The sequence below is a fragment of the Stenella coeruleoalba genome, assembly GCF_951394435.1.
Source record: "Stenella coeruleoalba genome assembly, chromosome: 1".
Taxonomy (NCBI): domain Eukaryota; kingdom Metazoa; phylum Chordata; class Mammalia; order Artiodactyla; family Delphinidae; genus Stenella; species Stenella coeruleoalba.
In genome coordinates, this window is record NC_137169.1 from 167,664,738 (window position 1) to 167,690,414 (window position 25,677).

At 48.6% G+C, this 25,677-nt stretch overlaps 2 protein-coding genes across 3 annotated transcripts in view; one reads left to right on the forward strand and one right to left on the reverse strand.

Annotated features, from left to right (window-relative positions):
- PPP2R5A (protein phosphatase 2 regulatory subunit B'alpha) overlaps window positions 1-1,675 on the forward strand; it is a 91,870-nt gene extending 90,195 nt beyond the window's left edge. For both annotated transcript variants that reach the window (XM_079903047.1, XM_079903048.1), the window contains one exon: window positions 460-1,675. In XM_079903047.1, coding sequence (XP_079759173.1) covers window positions 460-592 — 133 coding nt within the window. In that variant the 3' untranslated portion in view covers window positions 593-1,675. The remainder of the gene's footprint in view (window positions 1-459) is intronic.
- A 95-nt stretch (window positions 1,676-1,770) lies between these two features.
- The window catches only part of PACC1 (proton activated chloride channel 1), a 42,461-nt gene continuing 18,554 nt past the window's right edge, over window positions 1,771-25,677 (reverse strand). The window contains exons 3-8 of the mRNA XM_079903061.1: window positions 16,762-16,971; window positions 15,192-15,343; window positions 10,171-10,313; window positions 8,786-8,930; window positions 6,160-6,267; window positions 1,771-4,487 (exon numbers count right to left, since the gene is read on the reverse strand). Of these exons, the coding sequence (XP_079759187.1) occupies window positions 4,326-4,487; window positions 6,160-6,267; window positions 8,786-8,930; window positions 10,171-10,313; window positions 15,192-15,343; window positions 16,762-16,971 (920 nt within the window). The 3' untranslated portion in view covers window positions 1,771-4,325. The remainder of the gene's footprint in view (window positions 4,488-6,159; window positions 6,268-8,785; window positions 8,931-10,170; window positions 10,314-15,191; window positions 15,344-16,761; window positions 16,972-25,677) is intronic.

Consider the following 25,677-nt stretch of genomic DNA (forward strand, 5'->3'; position numbering starts at 1 on the left):
GAGACAAGACATAGTAAGACACAGACTGGTTGGCAGCTAGCGACGTGGAGCCAAAAGGATATGGCTTCCACCTGGAAACGGCTCCAGGCTGACTCGTGGCCAGCCCTTCAGTCTGTCGGCAAGACCCCACTGCAAGGGGTTTACTGCAGGGGGTGACTAAGTACTCTGCCAACCATAAAGCACAGATGCCACAGTCGTGGTGGTGGTGGTGATAAAATGCAGGGAGGGAAGGCGAACAATAGCTTTCAGTCGGTACAGGAGCCACACGGATGTGGTATTACTCTCAGGAGATGAAGATGAGTAACGCGGTGCTCTAGGTAATATACAGTCTCAAATGCTTTAGTAGAGGGATTTAAGTGAAATGTGAGTGAACAGTCTGTTCTCCAGCCAACTGCCAAACAGCATGTTTCTTCAAGCTCTGAAATAAAAGTTTCTAACTGCAAAAGTCTTGATTTACAGGGAGAAAAAGAAGGAATTGGAACGTGAAGAATTATGGAAAAAATTGGAGGAGCTAAAGCTGAAGAAAGCTCTAGAAAAGCAGAACAGTGCTTACAACATGCACAGTATTCTCAGCAATACAACTGATGAATGAAAAAAGCCTTCCACCTCCGTTGGATAGGTGGTTTTGTACACTTTTCTGAAATATGTAAAAATTATGAAACCTCATCAGTATAATTAAAAGGCCAATTTTTTTTCTGGCAACTGTAAATGAAAAAAAATATATGGACTCAACATAGCTCTGTGCTATATCATGGCCATAGTATATTGTCACCTTCGTCTAATCATTGATTTGTGTCCCTCTTCTGAAGTTTCACAGAAATGAATGAGCTTTATCATCTGTGATATGAGTGAAATCATTACGGGAGTGGTAAGAATCATGACTTGAATTCTGTCTGGGTTGTGTTGCACATAGATACAGTAGAGTCTGCTCTGTGTATTTTTCCCTTTGATAACGTGCTTTCACATTGCTGCAGACCTTAGTTACATCCCAGGACAAAGACTTTCCTAAAGTAAAACTAAGGTGTACTTCTTATCCTTCCCTTCATCTCTCCCAGAAATATGACGGAGGGAATTACTTGCCCCTAAGCCTTCCTTCACAGAGAGATATTACTGTACTCTGGAATTTGAGCAAAACCTTAAATTTCCAGGCTTTCTAAAGCACAAATTATACATAAAAGAAGCTGGGAATGTAAACCAAATTCTTCAGATCGATCCTTATGGACATCCCCCTTCATCTGCAGCTCCCCAGAGCGCTGAGCACAGATTAGTGGGGGCAGTGCCGTGAACACAGCCTGCCTCTCAGTTCATTCCTCCTCTTCCTCCCAAAGGCTGAAGGCAGGGCCTTTCCAGTCCTCACAACCTGCCCTTCTCCAGTACCTCCTGATGCAGGGATGGAGGCTTTGAGTCCCACGGTGTGGTGATGCAGAGCGCTCATTGTCACTGCCTGGCTTTGTGTAAAGGAAATGCAGTAGGCTTCCTCTGTAGGGTTCTGAAAAAGCTGACTATAGAGAAGTCGTATATGTTTCTACTTGGTCAAGTATTTTCTCACATTTTGTTATCAGAGTACCATTCCAATCTCTTAACTTGCAGTTGTGTGGAAAACTGTTTTGTAATGGAAGATCTTTATTGGGGGATTGAGCAGCATTTAATAAATCTATGTTTGTATTTTGCCTTACGTCGACTTTGCTTTTTTTCAGCACTAAGGTTAGGTGCTCAGAAGAAGCCTGCCCCCCTTCATTCATACATATATACATACGTACGTACGTACATACATACGTGTATATAGAGAAAATTTTAAGGCAAATTGCAGGTTGTACACCAGTTAAAGACTAGGAAGACTGTGTGCCAGAGTCGAGTGTTCTAGCCATTTACCAAAGTATATCTGTTGTATAGAATTTTCACATAAAATTCTAAGTTCTAGGATATCCTTCCATCTTCCTTCATCTCCCTTTATGTTTGGAGGATGGGTTTAACTTACCTTAAATGTGTGTACATATGTACATAGTTTTAATGGAAATAGACCCATGGGATTTCCCTGGTGGTCCAGTGGTTAGGACTCCATGCTTTCACTGCCAAGGGCCCGGGTTCGATCCCTGGTGAGGGAACTAAGATCCACATGCTGCGGCCAAAATAAAATAATAAAATGAACTAGACCTAGGAGGATAAATCTCAAAATCTATAATAAGTAATAACAGCAGTGTTTTTTATGGGGGCAGGGCGATCGTTACAAAGTTTTCAACTACTGGTGTCTGCTTCTACTCTTTCACATCCACGAAAAACAACTCTAGCACACTATTCCTAGGTCACCGTGAAAGCACCTCGTTCTGCTCGCCGTGAGACCAGGAGAAACTCCTCTTCCTTTCGGGACGTGGCTCCTATCTTACGATGCTCTCAAATGGCCGCCACCTCAGCCGTCCAGGCCCAGTGCTCTTGTCAGATGCTGTACACTCACCTAAGGCCGGCCGGGATCACTGACAACGAGGGGGCAGCACACGGAGGAGGAAAGGGTGACCCTGCTACAGAACACAGCAAAAGGCAAGCCCCAGCCTCCCCAGAAGAGACGGTTGGGTCTAAATGTCTATTTTGTGGACGGTCTAGGCATACATTCAGAGTAGATTCTGGCAGGCTGCAGCTAACAGCTGTTGTGGAAGAGAGAGCTAGAAATGCCCACTTCCTAATTAATTAGCCGCTTACTTGAAAGCACGTTCAAGAGGTCTCTCAACTTTCTACAGTACAGGAAGTACAGTTTTAATATGTTCATTGGAGCAAATTTTGTTAGCTATTTAATATTAAAGTGGTGTGTCATCTTTAGAGAGAATTTAAAAATACACATACCTGTTTTTCAGTGCTGCTAACGTAAGCTTTAATGCCTGGCTTTGCATTTGCCTTACAATAAGATTTTATAGAGACAGGACCTAGGCTAAGGTTTGTACCTGCTTCTGTGCCATAGAAAAATAGCAGGGAATATTTCCTTACACAAGTTCACTTTTAATAATTCAACCAAAAACCACAGTTTCTTGCTGCTAACTAGATACGAGATTAAAATTGCCCCACTCATACACTTGAGTTGTTCTCTTTGAATTATCTAAAACCGGGTTACAAAATTGAAGAAATGCTGCCAAGTCCTCTTTGGAGGCAAAGGGCATGTAAATAATTTAAAACTCTGGAAATAATCTTCATAACCTTAAATCAGCCAATGGCTACCGTGTGAAAAATACCCAGAGGTTACTCATCTCTGTCACAGGCTGGGCTGAAAGCTCTGAGGGTCATCCTGAGGGCCCCTTCCTCAGATGGGTGGGGGGTTTGTAGGACAGGAAGAGCTAACACAGCTTATTCATGGGGCTTTATTGTCACTTTCTGACCACCTGCCATCTATCGCCTGCCCACCTTGCCCTTCCCTGGACGTGGTCATGATGTACCTCGGGAGTCCAGACCCGTCCATCGTGGAAGTCCAGTCTCACGCTCCCTCTTATTTGGAGGTCACGGAATGAAAGCGTACTGGTGCCTATTGATTTAGCAGATATGCATACTGGCACACTGATTCCTTTTGTATTAACCTAACTTTTATTCACCTATTAATGAAATCATCAAAATACACTGAGTAGGCACCTACTATGTACACATGTCCTAGTGTTTTTGTATGTTAATCAGTCCGAACTCACACCTGCATCAACCAACATTCTAGCCAGACAGGTAGGTGGCTAGTCAGTCCACAAGAGATCTAATTACTAGTTTTTCTAGTAGCTTTAAAAAAAAGTCTCATTTAATATTAAACAAGAGAGCGTGTCAGGGGCTGGCAGATGGCACCAGAGACGTGAGGGGTTTTGCATTCCTCACACACGGTACACCGGTTCCACAGCATGACCTCCACACCGAAAGAAGTCACTGGTGGGGGAGAAGAAAATCACACTCTCCTGTCCATTTAAAAAAATCTCAAGAAAAAAACCTAAGGTCAGAGCCTTAATCATCCTGTTAGACCTTAACTATACACCAAACCGAGAAGGAAGGCAGCTTCCAAAAACCTTCAGGAAACTGGATTATATCTAATTCCATCCTCCACACACCCTATTCATGTCATATGTCAAAAAATGTTCATTAATAATTTAAATACTTAAATAACAGTTAAGGTCATCCACTGGATCTGTTCCATTGGGCTCTAGACAGTCTCTCTGAGGACCAGTTAGAAGCTGCAGTGTGACAGGCAGGCCCCCAGCAAGGCTCGTTTCTTCAAGTGAGGACAGGATTGCTGGCAGCTAGGTTTACCAAAGCAGAAGTGATGAGAACTTCCATGAACTCGGGCTGTCCTTCAAACAACGCAAGCGACTTCAGCTTATGTGGTTCATTACCTGACCTCTTTTTTTAAGGTACCTCTTCCTAATTTTGATCATCCACTTCACACTCAGTTTGGCAAATTCTGCAGCTTTAAATAATGCCAAGAAGGCCCCACAGAGAAGAGCGATTGTGTTCCAAGGATTGGCGGTGATTATCTGCAAAACAGAAACAAACACAAGTTTCTCTGTTGGCTTCCATTTTTGATTTTCAGTGTTATTGTCAAAGAGCCCCTCCAATTATTGAGGCAACAAGAAAAACAACTGGTTTCTAAAACTGCCATAACTCCATACTTTGTCCATAGCTCAGTTTGAGGAGAAAAATACTAATCCCTCCCTATAATAAATTGATCCTGAAAGAAAAAACATTTTTTTCAAAAAGCTCTGCACAAACAAGGTACTCAGTCCTGAGCTTTAAATTTCTGGCTTAACCCACAATGTGACTGACCCTGCTTTGAGACAGATCTCCTCCCAACTATACACCCCATCTGTACAGTCAGTTCCTGTTTGCTTCCCATCTCACAGTGACTCTCACCTCCCCTCCCATCCAGTCCAGCGACTGCCTGTCCTCCACTCACCTCATGGACTCCTGCCTGCAGATGGGCCCCTCCAATTTGCCCTGCCCGGGACGCTTTCCTCCCACCTTGAGTTACTAATCCTTCCAGGCCCCTCACAGCTTCCTCTGACCACTAAGCCAAAACCCTCTTGACTTGAGCAGAGAGATTTATCCCACAAACCCCTCTGGGAGGTCCTTACTGTCTGGAATTACGTCCTTTACAGCCCAGATTGTTTTCTCACTGACTGTGCAACTCCTTCAGGCCGAGGTCATGGCTTGTCTGAGTTCCCCGCTTGATAAACACACAGCACTTCTTTAAGACCCAGTTCAGCAGGGTGACCTCAGGCTCACTTATGAAAGTTACACCACCACCACCGACCACCACCACCATTTAGGACAGTTGTGAAGCTGAGGGACGATGCAAGTCAGTCGGCCTCGAGCTCGGGGCTTTACTTGGTCCATAATAGGACTTCATACTGAACACAGTAGGTTAAAAAACGTTGGATCACACATTTTACGTGTGGAGCTGAAGGCGCTCACTCTTCCACGTGGAGTCTTGATTCAGGGAGTCTGCACATGCCTACGTGTACACGGCCCAGCCAGGCCATGACTAACAGCGGTGATGGGATCATGGGGCACATCCACATCACAGAGACCCTGCCTGTTTGAGCCTCAGGTTTGAAATGTCTTCCCCCAACCCACGAGCACATCAGGACATACTGTGATGATCTACACAACAAACAGTATCAGATCTGGGACTGGCTCTGGTAAGTGGCGTCTCATGAATGTTCTTTTGGCAAAGCCGTCCCATCACCCCTCCCCTTCTGAGACGGTGAGTCTGGGACCTGGCATCAACTGATGCTCTCTTAAGTTCTGATTAGTACCTTTCTGCTCTGATTTACGACAAATAAAAAATGACTCTCATCCTACAGAGAACCAATAAAGGAGAACGGCTTCCAACAGCAGTAATCTAGATTATTAGCTTAATGCTTTCTACTTAGTTCATTCACTATCACTACCCAGTGGCTACGCTGGACTAAGCACCACGCTGGACACCAGATAAACGGTGAACAAAGACGAAGCCCTCACATTCACAGCGACGAGTCCAGGGTTAAAGATGAGATCAATTAAACACAAATGATACAGAAAATGAATGTCATAAATACAAAAGACACAGAAATCTGCGCTGTGACAGAAGATGAGGACGGCCTGCAAGGATGCACCAACATGCCTTGGGGTGGGAAGTCCCCTCTCAAGATCGGAGATGATACTCACATCTTGGACTTTCTGGATGAAAGGATCTTTCCATTCAAAGACCACAAAAAACAACTGAGCACTTTTTTCGGCCGCTGGCCTCTGGTCAATGTAGTTAACCACGCTGGTCTAGGTAGAGAGGAGAGAAAACAGTGTTACACCGCTTCTGCGTCCCTTCCTGGCCAGGGCCACAGGGAAGGAGAGGGCAGTTAGCGGAGCTGAGACCTCGGCTCTCCTCGCACCATCTTTTGGAGGGAGAGAGCCAAAACCCTCCTCTACACGATATCCCGAGACCGGTCCCAGAGCCAAGGCTTTACGCTGGTTTCCATCATTCTTTGAGGAAACGGACAGGATCTGGGGTGCACAATAGGTGTTTTGGATTGTCACTGAAATCTGTTGCTAGGTATCTGTACCTGATTAAACCATTTTCAAAGTACTGTGTAAGACTCACAACTAAAAGCCATAAAAATTCCAAATGTCAAAATACTTGACCTGAAGAGCTGAGTATTTCAACCCTTCCAGTCTGCAGGGACCAAGTACAGCCTCGCAGTTCTGCCCAGCTGAGCACTCCCTGGAAACACACGGTGAGCAGGCATGCTTGGTGAGGCCTGCTTACAGCTTCTACAGGGGCTGTGAGGTGAAATGGAGAGCAGACGGGTTCCAGAGTCTGGCTGGGCCATCCTCTGGTCTGAGCCTCTGCTTTGCTCTCATAAAATGGGGGGACAAAATGCCATTTGGGGGACATTTTTTGTCTACTGAGTTGTAGAGAGGCTCTCATGAAACAACACACAGGAAAAGCATTTTAAACTTTAAAACATGATAGAAAAACATTAAAAATTTTTTTTCAAAAGAGTTCACATCCCCCACCAAAGACTTCCAATGCAGATGATGCTGAGAGGCACACAAACATTCTACAGTGCACAGGCTCACAGGGGTCTGGCCCGCCGGTTTCAGATCACAGCTAGAGCTACCAGGAGAGCCGGGGTAGCCTGGGGAGACCTAACTGTAAGGTGAACACACTGAGTCTCCCTTTCTCCGCTGATTTGGGGGCCGGATGAGAAAGAACTTGGAGTTCTTGGAGAAAAGTGTGGCGTAAAAGTCCGGGAGATGACAGTTATCTTACAAAATACGAATAAGGACCTACTGCCAGAGGGTCGTTGCCCAAGGCAGGAAAAAAGCCCTGTCCCTCTGAAGAAAAATGGCTTCAAGCTGTTCCCAAAGGCCTCCAATCTGGAATCGTCCTAGGAGCGCGGCGTGGGGAGGGGCAGACCCGGACGAGAGCCCGGCTTCCATCCACCCTGTCGGTTGGAGTGGGTCCCTCTCCAAGCCAGCCCTTTCCTAAAGCTGCCCCTCGGAGTCCAGCCCAAATGGAAAACCTCCAAGGAGGAGGAGGGGATGCGAGAACAGAGCCGTCTCCTCGCTGCCTCTGCAGGCACCCAGCCACCGACACGCGGGATGGCCGGGCCCTGGGCAGGAATGCTGGCAAGATGGCAGCACCCCTGCAGAGGTGGAAGCCCCACAGGCAGGGGTGCGGCCCTGCTTTGGGTGGTGACTGCCTACCAGCCCTGCTGAGGCAACCAAAATGTCCCGTCCCTCCATCCCTCCACCCCCGGTGCCACGCTGTCTTCCAACATCCTCTCCAGCTGCCCCCAGGATCACGGCCTATCTCCTGGCCCCAGGTCAGGGGGCTGAAAGCTTTTTGATCAGGCTTCCCATTAGTAAAGAATTCTGAGCACGTGCCAACATATTTATAACTTTCTTAGAAAGGACATAACATCACTATTATCGTTCTAATGTTACATGCATTTTAAACATTCAAAAATAGAGAAAGGATGAGGTTTTAAAAATTAATACAAAAAAGAGGGGCTTCCCTGGTGGCGCAGTGGTTAAGAATCCGCCTGCCAACTCAGGGGACACAGGTTCGAGCCCTGGTCCAGGATGATCCCACATGCCGCAAAGCAACTAAGCCCGTGCGCCACAACTACTGAGCCCGTGCTCTAGAGCCCTCCAGCCACAACTACTGAAGCCTGCATGCCTCAACTACTGAAGCCTGCGCGCCTAGAGCCCGTGCTCCGCAACAAGAGAAGCCACCGCAATGAGAAGCCCGCGCACCGCAACGAAGAGTAGCCCCCGCTCGCAACAACTAGAGAAAACCTGCACCCAGCAACGAAGACCCGATGCAGCCAAAAATAATTAATTTTAAAAAATTAATACAAAAAGAAAGCTAGTATTTTCCTCCTGTGTCCCAATGGATCACCACGCACCCCACACTCCAGAGGCTACCATACCCAGTCTCTGCCCTGCCAATAGTCAACTTTTTTATGCAGCCGCCAGCGTCTCAGAGCGCGGCGGGGGAGTAGAGCAGAATAAAAACAGGCATCAGATTGAGGCACATGAGGCGCCACTCTGTAAAACACTCCGCCGTGTGCACTGTGAGGGCTGCAGCGACAAAGGGAAAGGGCCTGGGGTGTGCCCTGCCTGCAGAAGAACATGCAGACTCCCGGGCACCGGCTCCACTCTCATCCTGGCGAAGGCCTCCTCACCCCAAAGACCCTGTGCACCGGTCACCCGCTCTGCGAAGCTTCCCTCCACCCTGCACTCAAGGGTGGAGTCAGTGGCCATGCGAAGCGAGCCCAGCGCCACCTACCTCCTGCCGGAACTCCACCGCCTCCCGCCCGTCCTCCTCCTCAGTCTTCACCAGGGACATCTTGACCCAGGTGCGGAAGCCGCCCGAGAACTTCCAGCCGGAATAGGCGCTCTCGCAGGCCTGCATGAAGCCTACCCTGTCTGGGCTTGGAGGGCAGAGAAGAAAGGTCCACGTTAATCAGGCAGGATTCGAACGTGGCCAGGCTCAAACTCCAGCCCCTACGTCAAGCTGGTTTCTCTGCTGGTACTACCAGGATGCTCCCACTGCCCACTGCCCCCTTCCTCAAAGGCCGGCTTTTTGGCTTCCAGATGGAGGGGGAGCTGTCAGCTGCCTCAAGGCACGAGCACGGTCGCTGAGACTCCCGGCAGGAGAAGCCCTCCCCACTCCCACCCACCCAACCCCAGCATCTGCTCCCGGAGCAGCCGGCACCGCATTCTGCAGACGCGCCCCCAGCGCCTCAGAGAAATCTGGGTTTCAGCAGCCCTGGGGTGCCCTCATTGGCCCTCAGCCTCCCTGAAGCTCCAGAGAAGGGAAGAGGCTTCCCCAGGAAGCTCTCAGCCAGGCAGGACACCACAACACCCACTCAGGATGGTGCAGACGTGGCAGGATCATAACGCGCACAGGCAGGTGGCAACCGCATGGCGGTACTGAGGACCCACACAAGGGGAGCAGAAAGGGGCTGGGCAGGCAGGGGACACGGCCAGCTTCAAGCAGGAAGGGAGAGGGAACTCTAGGTGGCAGAAGGTGCCGAGGAGGAGGCCCCGGGCTCCAAGCTGGGCAGGATTGGGGCGCTGGGGTGTGAACGGCGGTGGCAGCTCACGGCCTCGTCAGCTGGCGGAGCGGCCTCCTCTTTGCCCTAGCTGCCGCCCGGCTTCCTTGAAATGGAGCCCCAGGGCCACGCAGGACCTGGAGGGACTGAGTCACCCCCGCTCAGGCCTGTGCCGAAAGCGCTCCCACGGCCCACGACACGAGCACTCTGGGCCCCCGAGGTGGCACCACCCACGAACAGGACATTTCATCCTCCTGTTAGAAACGCGTGGCAAACAGGCACTGAGCCCTCACGCAGGGCTGGACCCAGTTCCAGGACACCGTGGGGAGCCAGGCCCAGGGCAGGAGCTGCCCTCCAGGGGGCTCACAAAACCCCGTCCTCGGCAGCCCCAGCCAGGAGCGGTGGGCCCCACCAACCTCCCTCCAGGACTCAACCAGCGCTGCGTTTCGGAACCCCCTACACCGGGCTCGCCTGACCTCGTGGAGAGGCCCTCCTCCAGGCCAGTGGCTCATCCACAGCCCTGCTTCCCTGCACCCTCTGCCCCAGCCTAGGGATGAGCACGGCCGGAATGAGAGAAGGAGTGTCGAGCAAGCCCGCCCTGAGCTCTAAAGGCCACCTTTGCAGGAACTCCTGGAAAGAGGAGAAGAGGAGGTAATCGATGGCGCTGAAGTCCTCGCTGCTCTGGTTCAGGCGGAACTGGAGGAAGACCAGCTCCCGCTTCTTCACCTCCCGGGGTCCCTGCACAATCAGGGCGGATTTCTGCGGAGACAAAGGCCAGAGTCTCAGCCGGGAGAGTCGCGTGGGTGGTCCTGACCTGGCCTTGGGCACACAGGGCTCCTCACCCCACCCCACGTCCAGGAACAGCGTCTGGACCAGGCCTGACGGCAACCTGTCCTCCTGCCACGAGCCTCACTGGCTGGCAGTGCTGGGGAAGCTCTTTATTTAGAAAGGGTACTAACTTCCATCTGGTATAGGTACAACTGTTTTTTTCCAGTTCGTCACTTTCCCATTAACTCTGCTTTAATGCCATTTGTTATATGAAGCTCTAAAGGTGATGTAGTGAAATCTGTCAATCTTCTTCACAGCTTCTAGATTTTGCTTGCTAAGGGAAACCAAAATTATATCAATATTCTCCTGTATTTCTTCATAGCACTTTTTAAAAAACTTTACATTTAGATACACATATGCCTGCCTTTCAGTTTTGTCTATGGTATGAAATAGGGATCTCACTCTCACTACCCAAACAGTGGGCAGACACAGGTTTGACCCCTGAATGTTTACTCATTCTGGTATCTGACTGGGCAGGTCCCCTCCACATCACTCCCCACTCCCATCCCCAAAACCTGGCAGGGTTATTCCATATACATGCTCTATTTTTTAAAATAAATTTATTTTTATTTTTGGCTGCGTTGGGTCTTTGTGCTGCGCACGGGCTTTCTCTAGTTGCAGCGAGCAGGGGCTACCCTTCATTGTGGTGCGCAGGCTTCTCACTGCAGTGGCTTCTCTTGTTGCAGAGCATGGGCTCCAGGCATGCAGGCTTCAGCAGTTGTGGCTCGCGGCTCTAGAGCGCAGGCTCAGTAGTTGTGGCTCACGGGCTTAGTTGCTCCGCATCATGTGGTATCTTCCTGGACCAGGGCTCGAACCCATGCCCCTGCGTTGGCAGGCAGATTCTTGACCACTGCGCCACCAGGGAAGTCCCCACATGCTCTTCTAAATGTACTTTAAAACCAGCTTGTTAAGTTCCATGAAAAAATTCAACTGGGACTTTTAACTGTGATGACACTGGATTTACAGATTAACTGGGGAGAAACATCTTTACATCTACTTTTATAAATACTCTACCGAGATTTGAAAAGAGTATTCTGACAGGTACAGTGTTACAACATGCACTTACTCTAAGTTTATTAATTGTGCCAATTCAATTCTCACTTCTTATCCTTACTACTTTCTGTCTGTTTGAACTGTGAATTTGAGAGAGGTGTTAGTAACACTCTAAGGTGATAGTACTTTTTATTTCTAACAGGTTTTGCCTGAGGAATACAAAGGGTATGCTGTTTTGCTGTTTTGCACATAAAAATTTATGGCTGTTAAGTCTTAGTGGGGAGAAGTGGAGTTTGAACCTCTTGTCCACATAAACAGCCCTCTTTTAACCATTTGCATCTGGAATTCCATTTTAACTGACAGTAAAACTGCCACTCCACTTCTTCTGCAGCTGTCTTCTGCATTTTCCCAAGAGATCTCTGCCCATCTGTTTATTTTCAACCTTTCCATGACAGGTTAAGGGGCAGCAGAGAATGCTAACTGTCCCCAGTTTCCATGATCCACTTCCTCCTGCAGAACCAGTGCTGCTTCCCCAGTTGCAGATTTTAGCAGGATATAGTCGCCCACTGGAGGTGCATTTCTGGCCTCAGATGTGGCCATGGGACGAAGTTCCTGGAATGAGCACGAAAGTGACTCACACAATCCCACGCCAGGCCCTTAGCGGGGAACTGCCCGCCCTCCACTGCTCACCTTCCCGAGATGGGGCAGTGCACACGCACGTGCTGGTGGGTCAGCACTGACCCCGAGGACCGAGACGGCGCCCGGGGATGGCAGAGCGACAGACAGAAGCCCTCACTGGCCATCCTGCGAGGCAGCACTGCCCGCACACACAGACGTCCCCCAAGAAGGAAACAGCCCTCTCTTATCTCAGCCGCTGTGTTTGTCTGGAGTGTTTGCTTTTGTACAGGAGCTTAGCCTGTACTCTGACCAACCTAAGTTGTTTTCCAGAACTGGAGTGCTGAGGGAACAACCACCTGAAGATAAGGCATCACCTTCACATTTGGACACCGGGAATATGGCAGGCGGTGAGGAAACAGACATGGGTCCTACAGGCTGGAAAGGCGGTGACCCTAACTGCGCCAGAGCAAGGCATGTGGTAAAAACTAACGAGATTTAATTGAGGGTACAAGAGGTAGAGACTAGAAAATAAATGAGAATCTGAAGATTGATGAAGCAGGACCAGATGAGCCCCTTGGCTGGGATGCTTTCACGTGGACTCAACAGGATGTAAACAGCCACGTTTCTGCAGACATCTCACTGCAAACAAAGGGGCTGCGGGCAGCAGAAGGATAAGGACTGTTCAGCCTCCCAACCTATACAGCCCAAAGCCGCGGGGCCCAGGGAGGGCCTGTTTTCTAGTGTCCACTCCAGAGGACGGGCCCAGAGGATCACAGCCAAGGCAGGCTCTCCCAGTGGACAAGGCCAGGGCAATCCAGGACGTAGGAGTCTCTGCCGAGGTGCAGGCCCTGCCACCCGCCTCTGCCTTCCTCCCGGGGGCCGAGGCAGGATGCCTCACAGGTCCCACCCAAGGGGCTCCATCAGGCTTCGGCGGCGGCTATGCTTCCCGCTCTTCCCTTTCCCTCAGGAGCTCCACTGAGCCCCTCTGCTCCTCCTTCGCGGCTCTGCACTGTGTAGGGAGGGGACCTGGTACCCAGGGAGCGGGTTAGCTCTCTCTAGTTTGCGGCTGTGAATGGCAAGGAGCCCCAATGGTGAAGACTGCCCATCACCCAGGGCTGGAGACAGGTAACTTCAGGCAACTTAAGTTTGCATGGAAATGACTCCCATTTTGTGCCCTTACTTTATGGTTTTCTATAATACTTAAACTATGTAACTATTATAACAGATAACACTGGCATGAACAGGTTTGGGACACAGGGCTCCTAGTTAGCGTACTACTCAATGGGGGAGCCGAGAGGAAAGACGGCCGGAGAGCCTGTACCTGCAGTGCCATGTAAGCACGCACGGGCATCCAGTCGGTACGCAGGGAACGGAGAGAGCGGGGAATCCAGACCGACAGCGTTTGTACTGTATTATCTAGCTCTTCATTAAAATTTTTAAAAGTTCTTTTCCTTTTCATTTAAATTAGCTTCCGCTTCCCTGGAGTCCTTTCTGTTTTTTCCTCTCCATCCTTTTATGTGGTTGGTTTCGTGTAAAAGTCTAGCGGCCCTTAATTCTCCATTCTTCTTTCTGAGTGAAGGGTTAGGCTGACTAGTACAGGTCTGGGCTTGGGTTTCTTCCTAACAGGCCCTCTCCCAGGCTCGCCCTTGCCTGGGGCTGACGGTGAGGACGCTCAGAGGCGGCAAACAGAGAAGGCCAGCAGGCCAGGCGCTCTGCGTACTTCTCTTCTGGGAAAAGATTCCTTTCTGATGGCTCTCTCCTTCCATTGTGGACGTCCAATCTCAAGTTCTGCTCTGTTTCTCTCTGCTGGCCCAATGCCCAAGCAGGGAACCTCCCCTTAGCTTAGGTAGAGAATGGGCCCAGAGCCTTTTCCCCGGAGCAAACACTGTCCCCAGCAGCTCTGCGAGCCCCGGGGAGGGCTAAAAGCCTGGCAGGCGGTCCTGTAATTATTATCCTGACCTGCCCTACAGCAGCCCTGCTCTTTAATGTGCTGACACAGAGCCAGCAGTTGGAAGGAAAGCTTTCACCTCTACAGCAGTCCTCTCCAGCGTCTGTTTTAGGGCATGGGTTTTCTCTGATTCTGCTCCATCAATCTGACCCAGTGTGCTATTTATATTTTACACCAGTTCCTCAAAATTTCTGGTCCTCAGATGATACCCGTCCTTGGTTTGCAGGGCTGTTACTGATATTTTATCTTATTCTATTTTTTGCAGGAGTGGGAATCATTTCAGCAGGATTTTAGGAGGAGGTCTAGAACAAATATTAACGAAAAAGTCTTAGTGGGATTCTTTCATCTCAAGGCCCACCTGTAGTTCCTTATCACCCAAAGGAGCAGGTCCTTCTCCACAGCAGATACACATGCTTTCCTCATTTGGCCGGTACTTCTGTCCACAACTTCACCGCCCACCGCCCTTCTGGGGGCACCTGGCCCTCCAGAAACACCCACCTGTGGAATTTTGCTCAGAGGCACAAACAAACATGCTGTCTCCTCCCTTTATGCCTTGGTGCAGTTCCTCTGCCTAGAAAACCTTTCCTTCCTCTCTTTGAGCTGGAAAACTTACTCAGCCCTGTTCAATCCTTTTGGAAACAAGGATATGGGATGAAAAGGAGAAGATGTAAATATATACGAAATTCCTTCCCTGCCTCCAGAACCCTGTGCAGACGCTGTTCCTGGCCACCGCCCACTCCCCAGCTGAGCGGAGCCGTGGGTGACGGCAGGGCGGGGGTCCTTGTTCCCGGACCAGTGCTCCTTCTTACACCAGCAGAGTTATTCCAAAATATGGATGCCTAGGTCCTGCCCCCAGGAACAGTGATTCAGGTGGGCCCACATGGAACCCAGAATCTTTGCTTTCGGAAGGGATCCTGGCAATTCTGTCGGGCAGTCAGCTATGGGACCCACTTGGCTGTGTCACACCGGCCCCACTCTGCAGCCTGCCACCCTTCCATCCAGGACAGGATCTTATCACTTTGTCGGGAATCCCGGAGGGTCACTCAGAGGAGGCCGAACGCCCCACTGCCCTCCCTGAAAGCAGGTGAGCCAGCCGCGGCCAGACTCCACTTAGGAGTGTTTGCCAGGGGCCGAGGGCCCGCACCGATGTGGGGAGTGGGGAGGCCACCTGGCAGAAAGAAGACGGGTTCCCAGGGTGCGAGGCCAACGGAGCACGCTGCCCAGACCCAGCTCGGGGAGACGAGAGTTACCAGGGTCTGATTGGAGAAGGGGTCCGTGTAGTTGATCGTCTGGGTGGTGCAGTTCATGTCTCCTGGCTGGCCGGGGCTCTTCAGAGGTGGAATGACCTCGTAATGGTGCTTACAGCTGAGCAGCTGGGCCTGACCAGGGTACAGGGCAATGCCTGGGGGACAAGCAGGGAAAAGTGAACGGCCACAGTCCCTCACCACACCCCTAAAATCATGTCACATATATTTTTTCACACCCGCCAACCACCTAAGTTCAGGACTCCCTGGGTGACTGCAGACGAGGGAGAAGAAAAGTGTCACAGAGGATGGGGAGCTACACACCCTGCCCTCAGAGAGCCCTGCTCTAATGGAGGAGACAACTGCCCCCTCGGTAAGCCCCTCCCGGCCGGGGATACAGCCTCCCCAGTGCCTGCACCAAAACCCGCCCCGCTTCAGAACCCTGCTCCACACCCTCCAAGGAGGCCTCCGAGACCAAGCCGGGCACTGCCAGGCCCCCGCACCGCCGCCCACCTGCAGACTCACTGGGCAGCCCTCGGCTGTGGGACTCCCCAGGTCTCATTCCGTCTCGCATCTCCTGCCAGACTGGGAGTTCCAAGTGTGCAAGTCGCGGCCCCAAATCCCTCCCCCTCCCGCAGCCAAGGCACCTCGTTCAAAGCTCTAAGGACAGCAGCTGTTCTAACCTCAATAGTAGAAACACTGAGAGCAGCACGTGGCCCCAGACACAGGCAGAGTCAGACCAAGAGACCAGACAGAGAGAGTAAAACCCACACATAAAGAGACAAAAGCAGACAGAGAAGAGGAACAATCACGAAACAGGCAAAGACAGGCAAGCGCACTGGGACCAGCACACCTGTCAAGAAGCCCCAGGCAGAGGGGACCTGAGACTCCGGCTCTGCCCTGTGAACAGGCCATCCGAGGGTCACTCGGGGGCATCCTGTGGGCAGAGCCTGAGCTCACAGAGCTCACACCTCCCGGTCCACTCCACGCTGCCAGAGCCCAGTGCCAGCCCCACTGCCCCGGAGCAGACAGCCCGCTCTACGGCAGAGACAGCCCCTCGCAGGGACAGGAGAGGTACGGATGATGTGGCCTGGGAGCCCCTCTCCAGGCAGGGCCCCGCCCACCTCTGGATGGCCTCGCCTCCCTGCCACCTGTAACTCCCACTTCTCCGCATCACTGGCCTCTGGCTCCAGCCAGGCTAGACTCATCCTCTCCAGAGAAGCCCTCTGCCTCCCTACGCTCACCTTTGCTCCTGTAGACCCCCCTCCCAGAGAAACTGTCTTCCATTTACCAAAGCCCAGCTCATATCCTGCCACTGAGCATAAGCATTCCTTGCCCACCCCAGTCCTGCAGCGACCACTCCAGGCTCGGCCCACCTCCCTCCTTTGCACGTGACACTCTGCTGGGTACCAACAGCAGCTCTTGGGGTGCATAACCCACACCTAGACTGTGCTCGGACTCCTCTGCCCTGCCCGTGGTGCCCAGCAGGACGCCAGGAGTGCAACGGCAGCTCAGGGAGTATTTGCAAGTCGATGCCCCAGGCCTGGGCCTGATGTCTGCCTGGTGCAGGCTCTACCTGGGGCATCGTAGCGATCCACCTCCTTGTAAGACACCGACATGACAGGGTGCTTGAGTTTCTCACGGAAGTCCGTGATGGTCTGGTAGACCAGGAAGACGGCCACGGCCATGAGCAGCAGGTAGATGAAGATGAGCAGCACGGAGAAGACGTTCTTCAGGCAGGCCTTGCTAAAGCGGATGCTGCTGCAGGCGGACTCGCTGTCCAGGGCTGAAGGACAATGACACACACGTGAGCCAGAGGAGGTGGGCAACCTCCAGGCCCACGACCTGCTTTACCAACCTCCCCACCTCAGCCCTCACATCCGAATCACAACACGCGGCCCCTGTCAACATTCACCACACACCTGCTCTGCCAGGAGGGGGACCCTGAGCTGAAGGAGGCGCCCCTGTAGAGGGACAGACAGTTACAACCCAGCAAGGGAGCCGGCCCCAGCCTACCTCTCTGGCCCCATCCCCTGACCACTCCACTCCCCCAGGACCAGCTGTACTAAACAACTGTTCCCAGTGTGCCCTCCTCAGCCCTGGAGCCCCTCACACCCCAAGCCTGGCCTGAGGCACTGCTCCTGCAGACTCCTACCTCATCCTTCAGGGTTCAGTTTAGAAAGGCATTTCCTCAAGGAAGCCTTCCCTGACCCCATAACTTGATTTGGGCACCCCTTCCTCAGTGCTCCCAGGGCACCCTATGTCCACTGTCATCACTCTGCAATGCTACTGTCTACATGTCTTTTTATCCCCCTAGGCTGTGAGCTCCACGAGGGCAGAGACAGGGCCAGTCTTGTCCATACTGAACCCCTAGCCCTTCACGCTGTACCTGGAATAGAGCAGGCATTCTGCAATTAGATGGTAAATGACTGAACGTGTCCCGATGCCAGCCCCTTCCCAAAAGTCCTATGTTGAAGCCCCAACCCCCAATGTGACAATATTTGGAGACAGGGCAGTTAAGGAGATAATTGGGTTAAACAAGGTCATAAGGATGGGCCCTAATCCAATAGGACTAGTATCCTTATAAGAAGAGCGAGAGCCCAATGGCATTTTTCACAGAACTAGAACAAAAAATTTTTTGATTTATGCAGAAACACGAAACACCCTGAAAGCCACAACAATCTTGAGAAAGAAGAATGGAGCTAGAGGGATCATGCTCCCTGACTTCAGACTACACTGCAAAGCTACAGTCATCAAAACAGTATGGTAGGGGCACAAAAACAGAAATACAGATCAATGGAACAGGATAGAAAGCCCAGAAATAAACCCACACACTCATGGTCACCTAATCTATGATGAAGGTGGTAAGAATACACAATGGAGAAAAGACAGTCTCTTCAATAAGTGATGCTGTGAAAACTGGACAGCTACATGTAAAAGAATGAAATTAGAATATTCTCTAACACCATACACAAAAATAAACTCAAGGTGGATTAAAGACCCAAATGTAAGACTGGATACTATAAAACTCCTAGAGGAAAACATAGGCAGAACACTCCTGGACATAAATTACAGCAATATTTTTTCTGAACCATCTCCTAGAGTAATGGAAATTAAAAAAAAAAATGGGACCCAATTAAACTAAAAAGCTTTTGCACAACAAAGGAAACTATAAACAAAATGAAAAAACAACCTATGGTCTGGGAGAAAATATTTGCAAACTATGTGACTGACAAGGGATTAATTCCCAAAATATACAAACAGGCCATACAGCTTAATATCCAAAAAACAAACAACCCAATAAAAAATGGGCAGAAGACCTAAAGAGACATTTCTCCAAAGAAGACATACAGATGGCCAAAAGGCACATGAAAAGATGCTCAATATCGCTAATTATTAGAGAAATGCAAATCAAAACTCCAGTGAGGTTACCACTTCACACCAGTCAGAATGGCCATCATTAAAAAGTCTACAAATAATAAATGCTGGAGAGGGTGTAGAGAAAAGGGATCCTTCCTACCCTATTGGTAGGAAGGTAAATAGGTGCAGCCACTATGGAGAACAGTATGGAGGTTCCTTAAAAAACTAAAAATAGAATTACCATATCATCCTGCAATTCCACTCCTGGGCATGTATCTGGAGAAAACTCTAATTCGAAAAGATATATGCATCCCAATGTTCACAGCAGCACTATTTACAATAGCCAAGACATGGAAGCAACCTAAGTGTCCAATCAATAGATGAATGGATAAAGAAGATGTGATGTATATATATATATATATATATATATATATATATATGCACACAGTGGAATACTACTCAGCCATAAAGAAGAAATAATGCCATCTGCAGTAACATGAATGAATCTAGAGATTATCATATTAAGTGAAGTAAATCAGAGAAAGACAAATATCATGGGATATCACTTATATGTGGAATCTAAAAAAAAGATACAAATGAACTTATTTACAAAACAGAAATAGAGCCACAGACACATAAAACAAACTTAGGTTACCAAAGGGGATACTGGAGGGGGTGTGGGGTGAGATAAACTAGAAGTTTGGGATTAACATATACACACTACTATATATAAAATAGGTAAACAACAAGGACCTACTGTGTAGCACAGGGAACTATACTCAATATTTTGTAATAATGGAAAAGAATCTGAAAAAGCGTAAATAACCATATATATATAAAACTGAATCGCTCTGCTGTACACTCGAAACTAACACAACATTGTAAATTAACTATATTCCACCCCCCCCCCCAAAAAAAGAAGAGGGAGAAACACCAATGATGCATACACACAGAGAAAAAGTCACATGAGGGGGTGACAGTGGAACAGAGTTCAAGGATGGCAGAGCAGTCAGAGAAAGTTAGGGGGAAACCTGAAAGGGAGGGAGCCACATAGGGTAGTCAACTCCCAAATCTGCAAATGAAATATGCTCAACTTCTTGACTGGAGACACCAGGAGGGCCAGCAAAAAAGCAGCAGGTGGAAACCAAAAGATTTGAGTGGAGATTTCAGCTGCTGCTAATGCAAGGAACATAGATTAGAACTTGAGTCTCGTCATTTTAACTACCTGCTAAGACAAAACTTCTTCAGAGGATCATAAGAGAATCCAGAACCTCTATAACGTGTCATTAATAGCATCTAGTGTTCAATTAAAAAATCACCAGACATGCACAAAAACAAGGAAAAAAGCAGTATATAGAAACCAATGCCAAGATGACCCCAAATGTTGCGATTGGCAGACAGGAGTTTTACAGCACTTTAAGGATTTAAAAGAAAATGTAAGGATAAGGAATGAACAGAGGGGAAATAGAGAATCTGAAACTGCAGAAAAGAACCAATGGGAATTCTAGAGCTGAAAAGAAAAATAAATAAAATGAAAAACTCACAGCATAGTCTTTAACAGCAAAAGTTGACAAGGAAAAAAAGCCAGTGTAGTTGAAGTTAAATGAACAGAAATTATCCAATCTAAAAAAAAAAAAAAAGATTGAAGAAAAAGACTAACAGATCCTAGACAACTGTGGGACAATATCTAGCAGTCTAACAACATGTAACTGAAGGGAGAAAATGGATCACAAAAAATATTTGAAAAACTAATGGCCCAAACTTCCCAAAACTGGAGAAAAAAACATCAATTTATAGATCCAAGAAGCTCAACACATGCCAAGCAGGATAAATAAGAAAACCAATCCTACACAAATCATAGTCAAACAGCCAATGCAAAGGTAAGAGAAAAATCTTGAAAGCAGCCAGGAAAAAAAAACGCATATTACATACAGGAAATTATATCTAATGATAGGTTAACTTTTGATCATAAGTAATGAAGGTCAAAAGACAATGGAACATCTTTAAAGTACTGAAAGAAAAAAATTCTCTCAACTGAGAATTTTAAAATTCCAGCAAAACTAACCTTCAAAAATGAAGGGGATAAGGTTATTTTCAAACACAAAAGCTGAGAGAATTCATCACCAATAGACTTGCATTACAATGCACGCTGAAGAAAATTCTGAAATGACACTAGATGGTAACACTCAGATGTATAGGAAGGAATAAAGATCCCTGGAAATGTTAAATAGGTAGGTAAATATAAAAAGCTATTTACATATTTTTAAAATTTTAGGCTCTCTAAAGCAAAAATTATACAACAATACTGTAAGGTTTTCTAACTTTTGGGAAAGAAGGAACAGAGAAACAACATATAAGACAAATAGAAAACAGCAAAATGGTAGAACCAAATGCAACCATATCAATAATTACTGTAAATGTAAATGGACTAAACACTCCAATTAAAAGGCAGAGACTGTCAGCCTGGATTAAAAACTAGATCCAACCAGATGATGTCTATAAGAGATGGACTCTAAATACAAAGACAGAAGAGTATTTGCTCATAATTATTTCATTTTCTTTTATTTAAAAGCACAAAAGCAAGAGGAGCACAGAAATTTTTTTTTTTTTGGCAGTACGCGGGCCTCTCATTGCCATGACCTCTCCCGCCGCGGAGCACAGGCTCCGGACACGCAGGCCCAGCGGCCACGGCTCACGGGCCCAGCCACTCCGCAGCACGCGGGATCCTCCCGGATCAGGGCACAAACCCACATCCCCTGCATCGGCAGGCAGACTCCCAACCACTGTGCCACCAGGGAAGCCCAAGCACAGCAATTTTAAATGTCCTAGGTTGACAGAGAGAAGGAAATCATTCATTCTTTACTTCTACAAACATACATCAAGCATCAACTCTACATGCAACACTTTGTACTAGGGGCTTCAGGGAGATACCAAGAGAGAAGGATTGATGGTTTGTGCTACAAGTGCTACAGGATTCAGAAGGATGTGAAGATGTAAAATGTAAGATTTCCTTTTCTTGGAGGGCTGAATGGGGAGTGCAGGGCTAAGGGCAGAGATCAGCAAAGGCTTTGTGGAGGAGGTTGCATTAGCCCTGTCCCTAAAGCACCAGGAGGACTTTGAGGAAGAAATAATTTGGTGTTCATTATTCATTTGTTTTGTGAACTGAAAGACCAGATATCTAGGCCAGTGGTAGAGTAAGAGCTTGGTCTCCAGCCCCAGCTCTGCTACTAAATATAACTACTCTGTGACCCAGGACAGTTACTTAATGCTCCTAAGGCTAACTTTCTTCATGTGAAAAGGAAATAATCATTTCAAATGAGAGATTGTTGTAAAATGCACTATAGAGTGCCTGCTCAATGAATTACTGTTATTGGAGACCCAGAACGTACCCACTACTCCTCAAAAAATGAAGCCCTCAATGATGAAGATAACAAAGATGAAGAGCATGGAATGACAATCTCATAATAATTAACTAGAAAAAATATACACTGAAGATAAAATGGAGGTGGGGCAGAATACAGTGTCTTTCATATAGTAGTCATGTAATGTTTCCATGTCTGTTAAATGAATGAATAACCCAAATAACAGATGAACTAAGTCTTACAATGCTTACTAGCTACCCTGAATTGGTCAGAGAATACTAGTGTATTTCAGGCACATAAAAGAAATTATCCAATCTAAAAAAACCAACTGGTGTGCCTTATTATTTCTGGTAAAATAGTTTAGAAAATTCTTACTTTACAGGAATGGCAATTCCCAGAAGTGTCTGTGTGGTTCCTTCAGGCTGTGAAGAACAGGTTACTGCTGACAATGGCTGTTTACTCTAAGAGGAACCAGGAAGCCCCAAGGAAATCCCTTGGGTAGCTGAGAGTGAAGCCAAGGTACAAAGCAGCTCTAGTTCTCCAAAAGGAATTAAAGCAATTCACTTTTTCAACTTCCTTTGTCTCTGATTCTACTTTGGCTGCTTATTGTTTAGTAGGTCCCTAGTGGGACTGTGTCAATTTCTGCACCCTCACAGCTCTGCCACCTGCCTTCCCGCTGTGTTCCTCTCCTGACCCTGCTCCACTTTACTCCTGAAGTCCCTCTCTCTGAGTTTTGCATGCAGACCCCCTCCTGGAGAGTATCCTGTATAGGGTACCCCATTAGGCACATCACAAGACACTGCCCTTCTCCACACCCAGCCTGTAGATGGCTTCCCTTAGCTCTGGTGCTGATTCCTGATCAGTCACATGTAGCTTGGCTGCAGGGCCACAGGACCCAAAGTACAGTGGTTTGTGCACAGGGACCTGCCCATAGCTGTTTTGCTTGGAAGGCACTCCCAGCCCCCATGGTCCATGTGAGACCACAGGTTCACTTCAAAACATGGCAGGTGGGCTGTTGTGAAGATGGCAGAAGAGTAAGACGCGGAGATCACCTTCCTCCCCACAGATACATCAGAAATACATCTACATGTGGAACAACTCCTATAGAACACCTACTGAATGCTGGCAGAAGACCTCAGACCTCCCAAAAGGCAAGAAACTCCCTACGTACCTGGGTAGGGCAAAAGAAAAAACAGAGACAAAAGAATAGGGACGGGACCTGCACCAGTGGGAGGGAGCTGTGAAGGAGGAAAGGTTTCCACACACTAGGAAGCCCCTTCGCCGGCGGAGACTGCGGGTGGCAGACAGGGGAACTTCGGAGCCGCGGAGGAGAGCACAGCAACAGGGGTGCGGAGGGCAAAGCGGGGAGATTCCCGCACAGAGGATCGGTGCCAACCGGCACTCACCAGCACGAGAGGCCTGTCTGCTCACTCGCCGGGGCGGGTGGGACTGCGAGCTGAGGCTCGGGCTTTGGTCGGAGCGCAGGGAGAGGACTGGGGTTGGCTGCGTGAACACAGCCTGAAGGGGATTGTGCACCACGGCTAGCCGGGAGGGAGTCCGGGAAAAGGCCTAGAGCTGCCGAAGAGGCAAGAGACTTTTTCTTCCCTCTTTGTTTCCTGGTGCGCGAGGAGAGGGGATTAAGCGCTGCTTGAAAGAACGCCAGAGACGGGCGCGAGCTGCGGCTAAAAGCGCGGACCCCAGAGACGGGCATGAGACGCTAAGGCTGCTGCTGCCGCCACCAAGCAGCCTGTGTGTGAGCACAGGTCACTATACACACCCCTCTTCCGGGGAGCCTGTGCAGCCCGCCACTGCCAGGGTCCCGGGATCCAGGGACAACTTCCCCAGGAGAACACACGGCGCACCTCAGGCTGGTGCAACGTCACGCCGGCCTCCGCTGCCGCAGGCTCGCCCCGCAACCTGCGCCCCTCCCTCCCCCCCGGCCTGAGTGAGCCAGAGCCCCCGAAACAGCGGCTCCTTTAACCCCGTCCTGTCTGAGCGAAGAACAGACGCCTTCCAGCGACCTACACGCAGAGGCGGGGCCAAATCCAAAGCTGAACCCCTGGGAGCTGTGAGAACAAAGAAGAGAAAGGGAAATCTCTCCCAGCGGCCTCAGAAGCAGCGGATTAAAGCTCCACAGTCAACTTGATGTACCCTGCATCTGCGGAATACATGAATAGACAACGAATCATCCCAAATTGAGGAGGTGGACTTTGAGAGCAAGATTTATGATTTTTTCCCCTTTTCGTCTTTTTGTGAGTGTGTATGTGTATGCTTCTGTGTGAGGTTTTGTCTGTGTAGCTTTGCTTCCAACATTTGTCCTAAGGTTCTATCCGTCCGTTTTTTTCTTAATAATTATTTTTTAATTTAATAACTTTACTTTATTTTACTTTATCTTCTTTCTTTTTTCCTTCCTTCCCTCCTTCCTTCCTTCATTCCTTCCTCCTACCCTCCCTCCCTCCTTTCTTTCTTTCTTTCTTCCTTCCTTCCTTCCCATCTTTCTTTCTTTCTTTCTTTCTTTCTTCCTACTTCTACTAATTCTTTCTCTCTACTTTTTCTCCCTTTTATTCTGAGCCGTGTGGATGAAAGGCTCTTGGTGCTGCAGCCAGGAGTCAGTGCTGTGGCTCTGAGGTGGAAGAGCCAACTTCAGGACAAACAAGAGACCTCCCAGCTCCACATAATATCAAAAGGCGAAAATCTCCCAGAGATCTCCATCTCAACACCAGCACCCAGCTTCACTCAACGACCAGCAAGCTACAGTGCTGGACACCCTATGCCAAACAACTAGCAAAACAGGAACACAACCCCACCCATTAGCAGAGAGGCTGCCTAAAATAATAATAAGTACACAGACACCCCAAAACACACCACCAGACGTGGACCTGCCCACCAGAAAGACAAGATCCAGCCTCATCCACCAGAACACAGGCACTAGTCCCCTCCACCAGAAAGCCTACACAACCCACTGAACCAAACTTAGCCACTGGGGACAGACACCAAAAACAATAGGAACTACGAACCTGCAGCCTGCAAAAAGGAGACCCCAAACACAGTAAGATAAGCAAAATGACAAGACAGAAAAACACACAGCAGATGAAGGAGCAAGATAAAAACGCACCAGACCTAACAAATGAAGAGGAAACAGGCAATCTACCTGAAAAAGAATTCAGAATAATGATAGTAAAGATGATCCAAAATCTTGGAAATAGAATAGACAAAATGCAAGAAACATTTAACAAGGACCTAGAAGAACTAAACATGAAACAAACAGTGATGAACAACACAATAAATGAAAAGAAAAATACTCTAGATGGGATCAATAGCAGAATAACTGAGGCAGAAGAACGGATGAGTGACCTGGAAGACAAAATAGTGGAAATAACTACTGCAGAGCAGAATAAAGAAAAAAGAATGAAAAGAACTGAGGACAGTCGCAGAGACCTCTGGGACAACATTAAACACACCAACATTCAATTTTCTCTTCTTCCAGAAGAAGAAGAGAAAAAGAAAGGGGCTGAGAATATATTTGAAGAGATTATAGTTGAAAACTTCCCTAATATGGGAAAGGAAATAGTTAATCAAGTCCAGGAAGCACAGAGAGTCCCATACAGGATAAATCCAAGGAGAAATACGCCAAGACACATATTACTCAAACTGTCAAAAATTAAATACAAAGAAAGCATATTAAAAGCAGCAAGGGAAAAACAACAAATAACACACAAGGGAATCCCCATAAGGTTAACAGCTGATCTCTCAGCAGAAACTATGCAAGC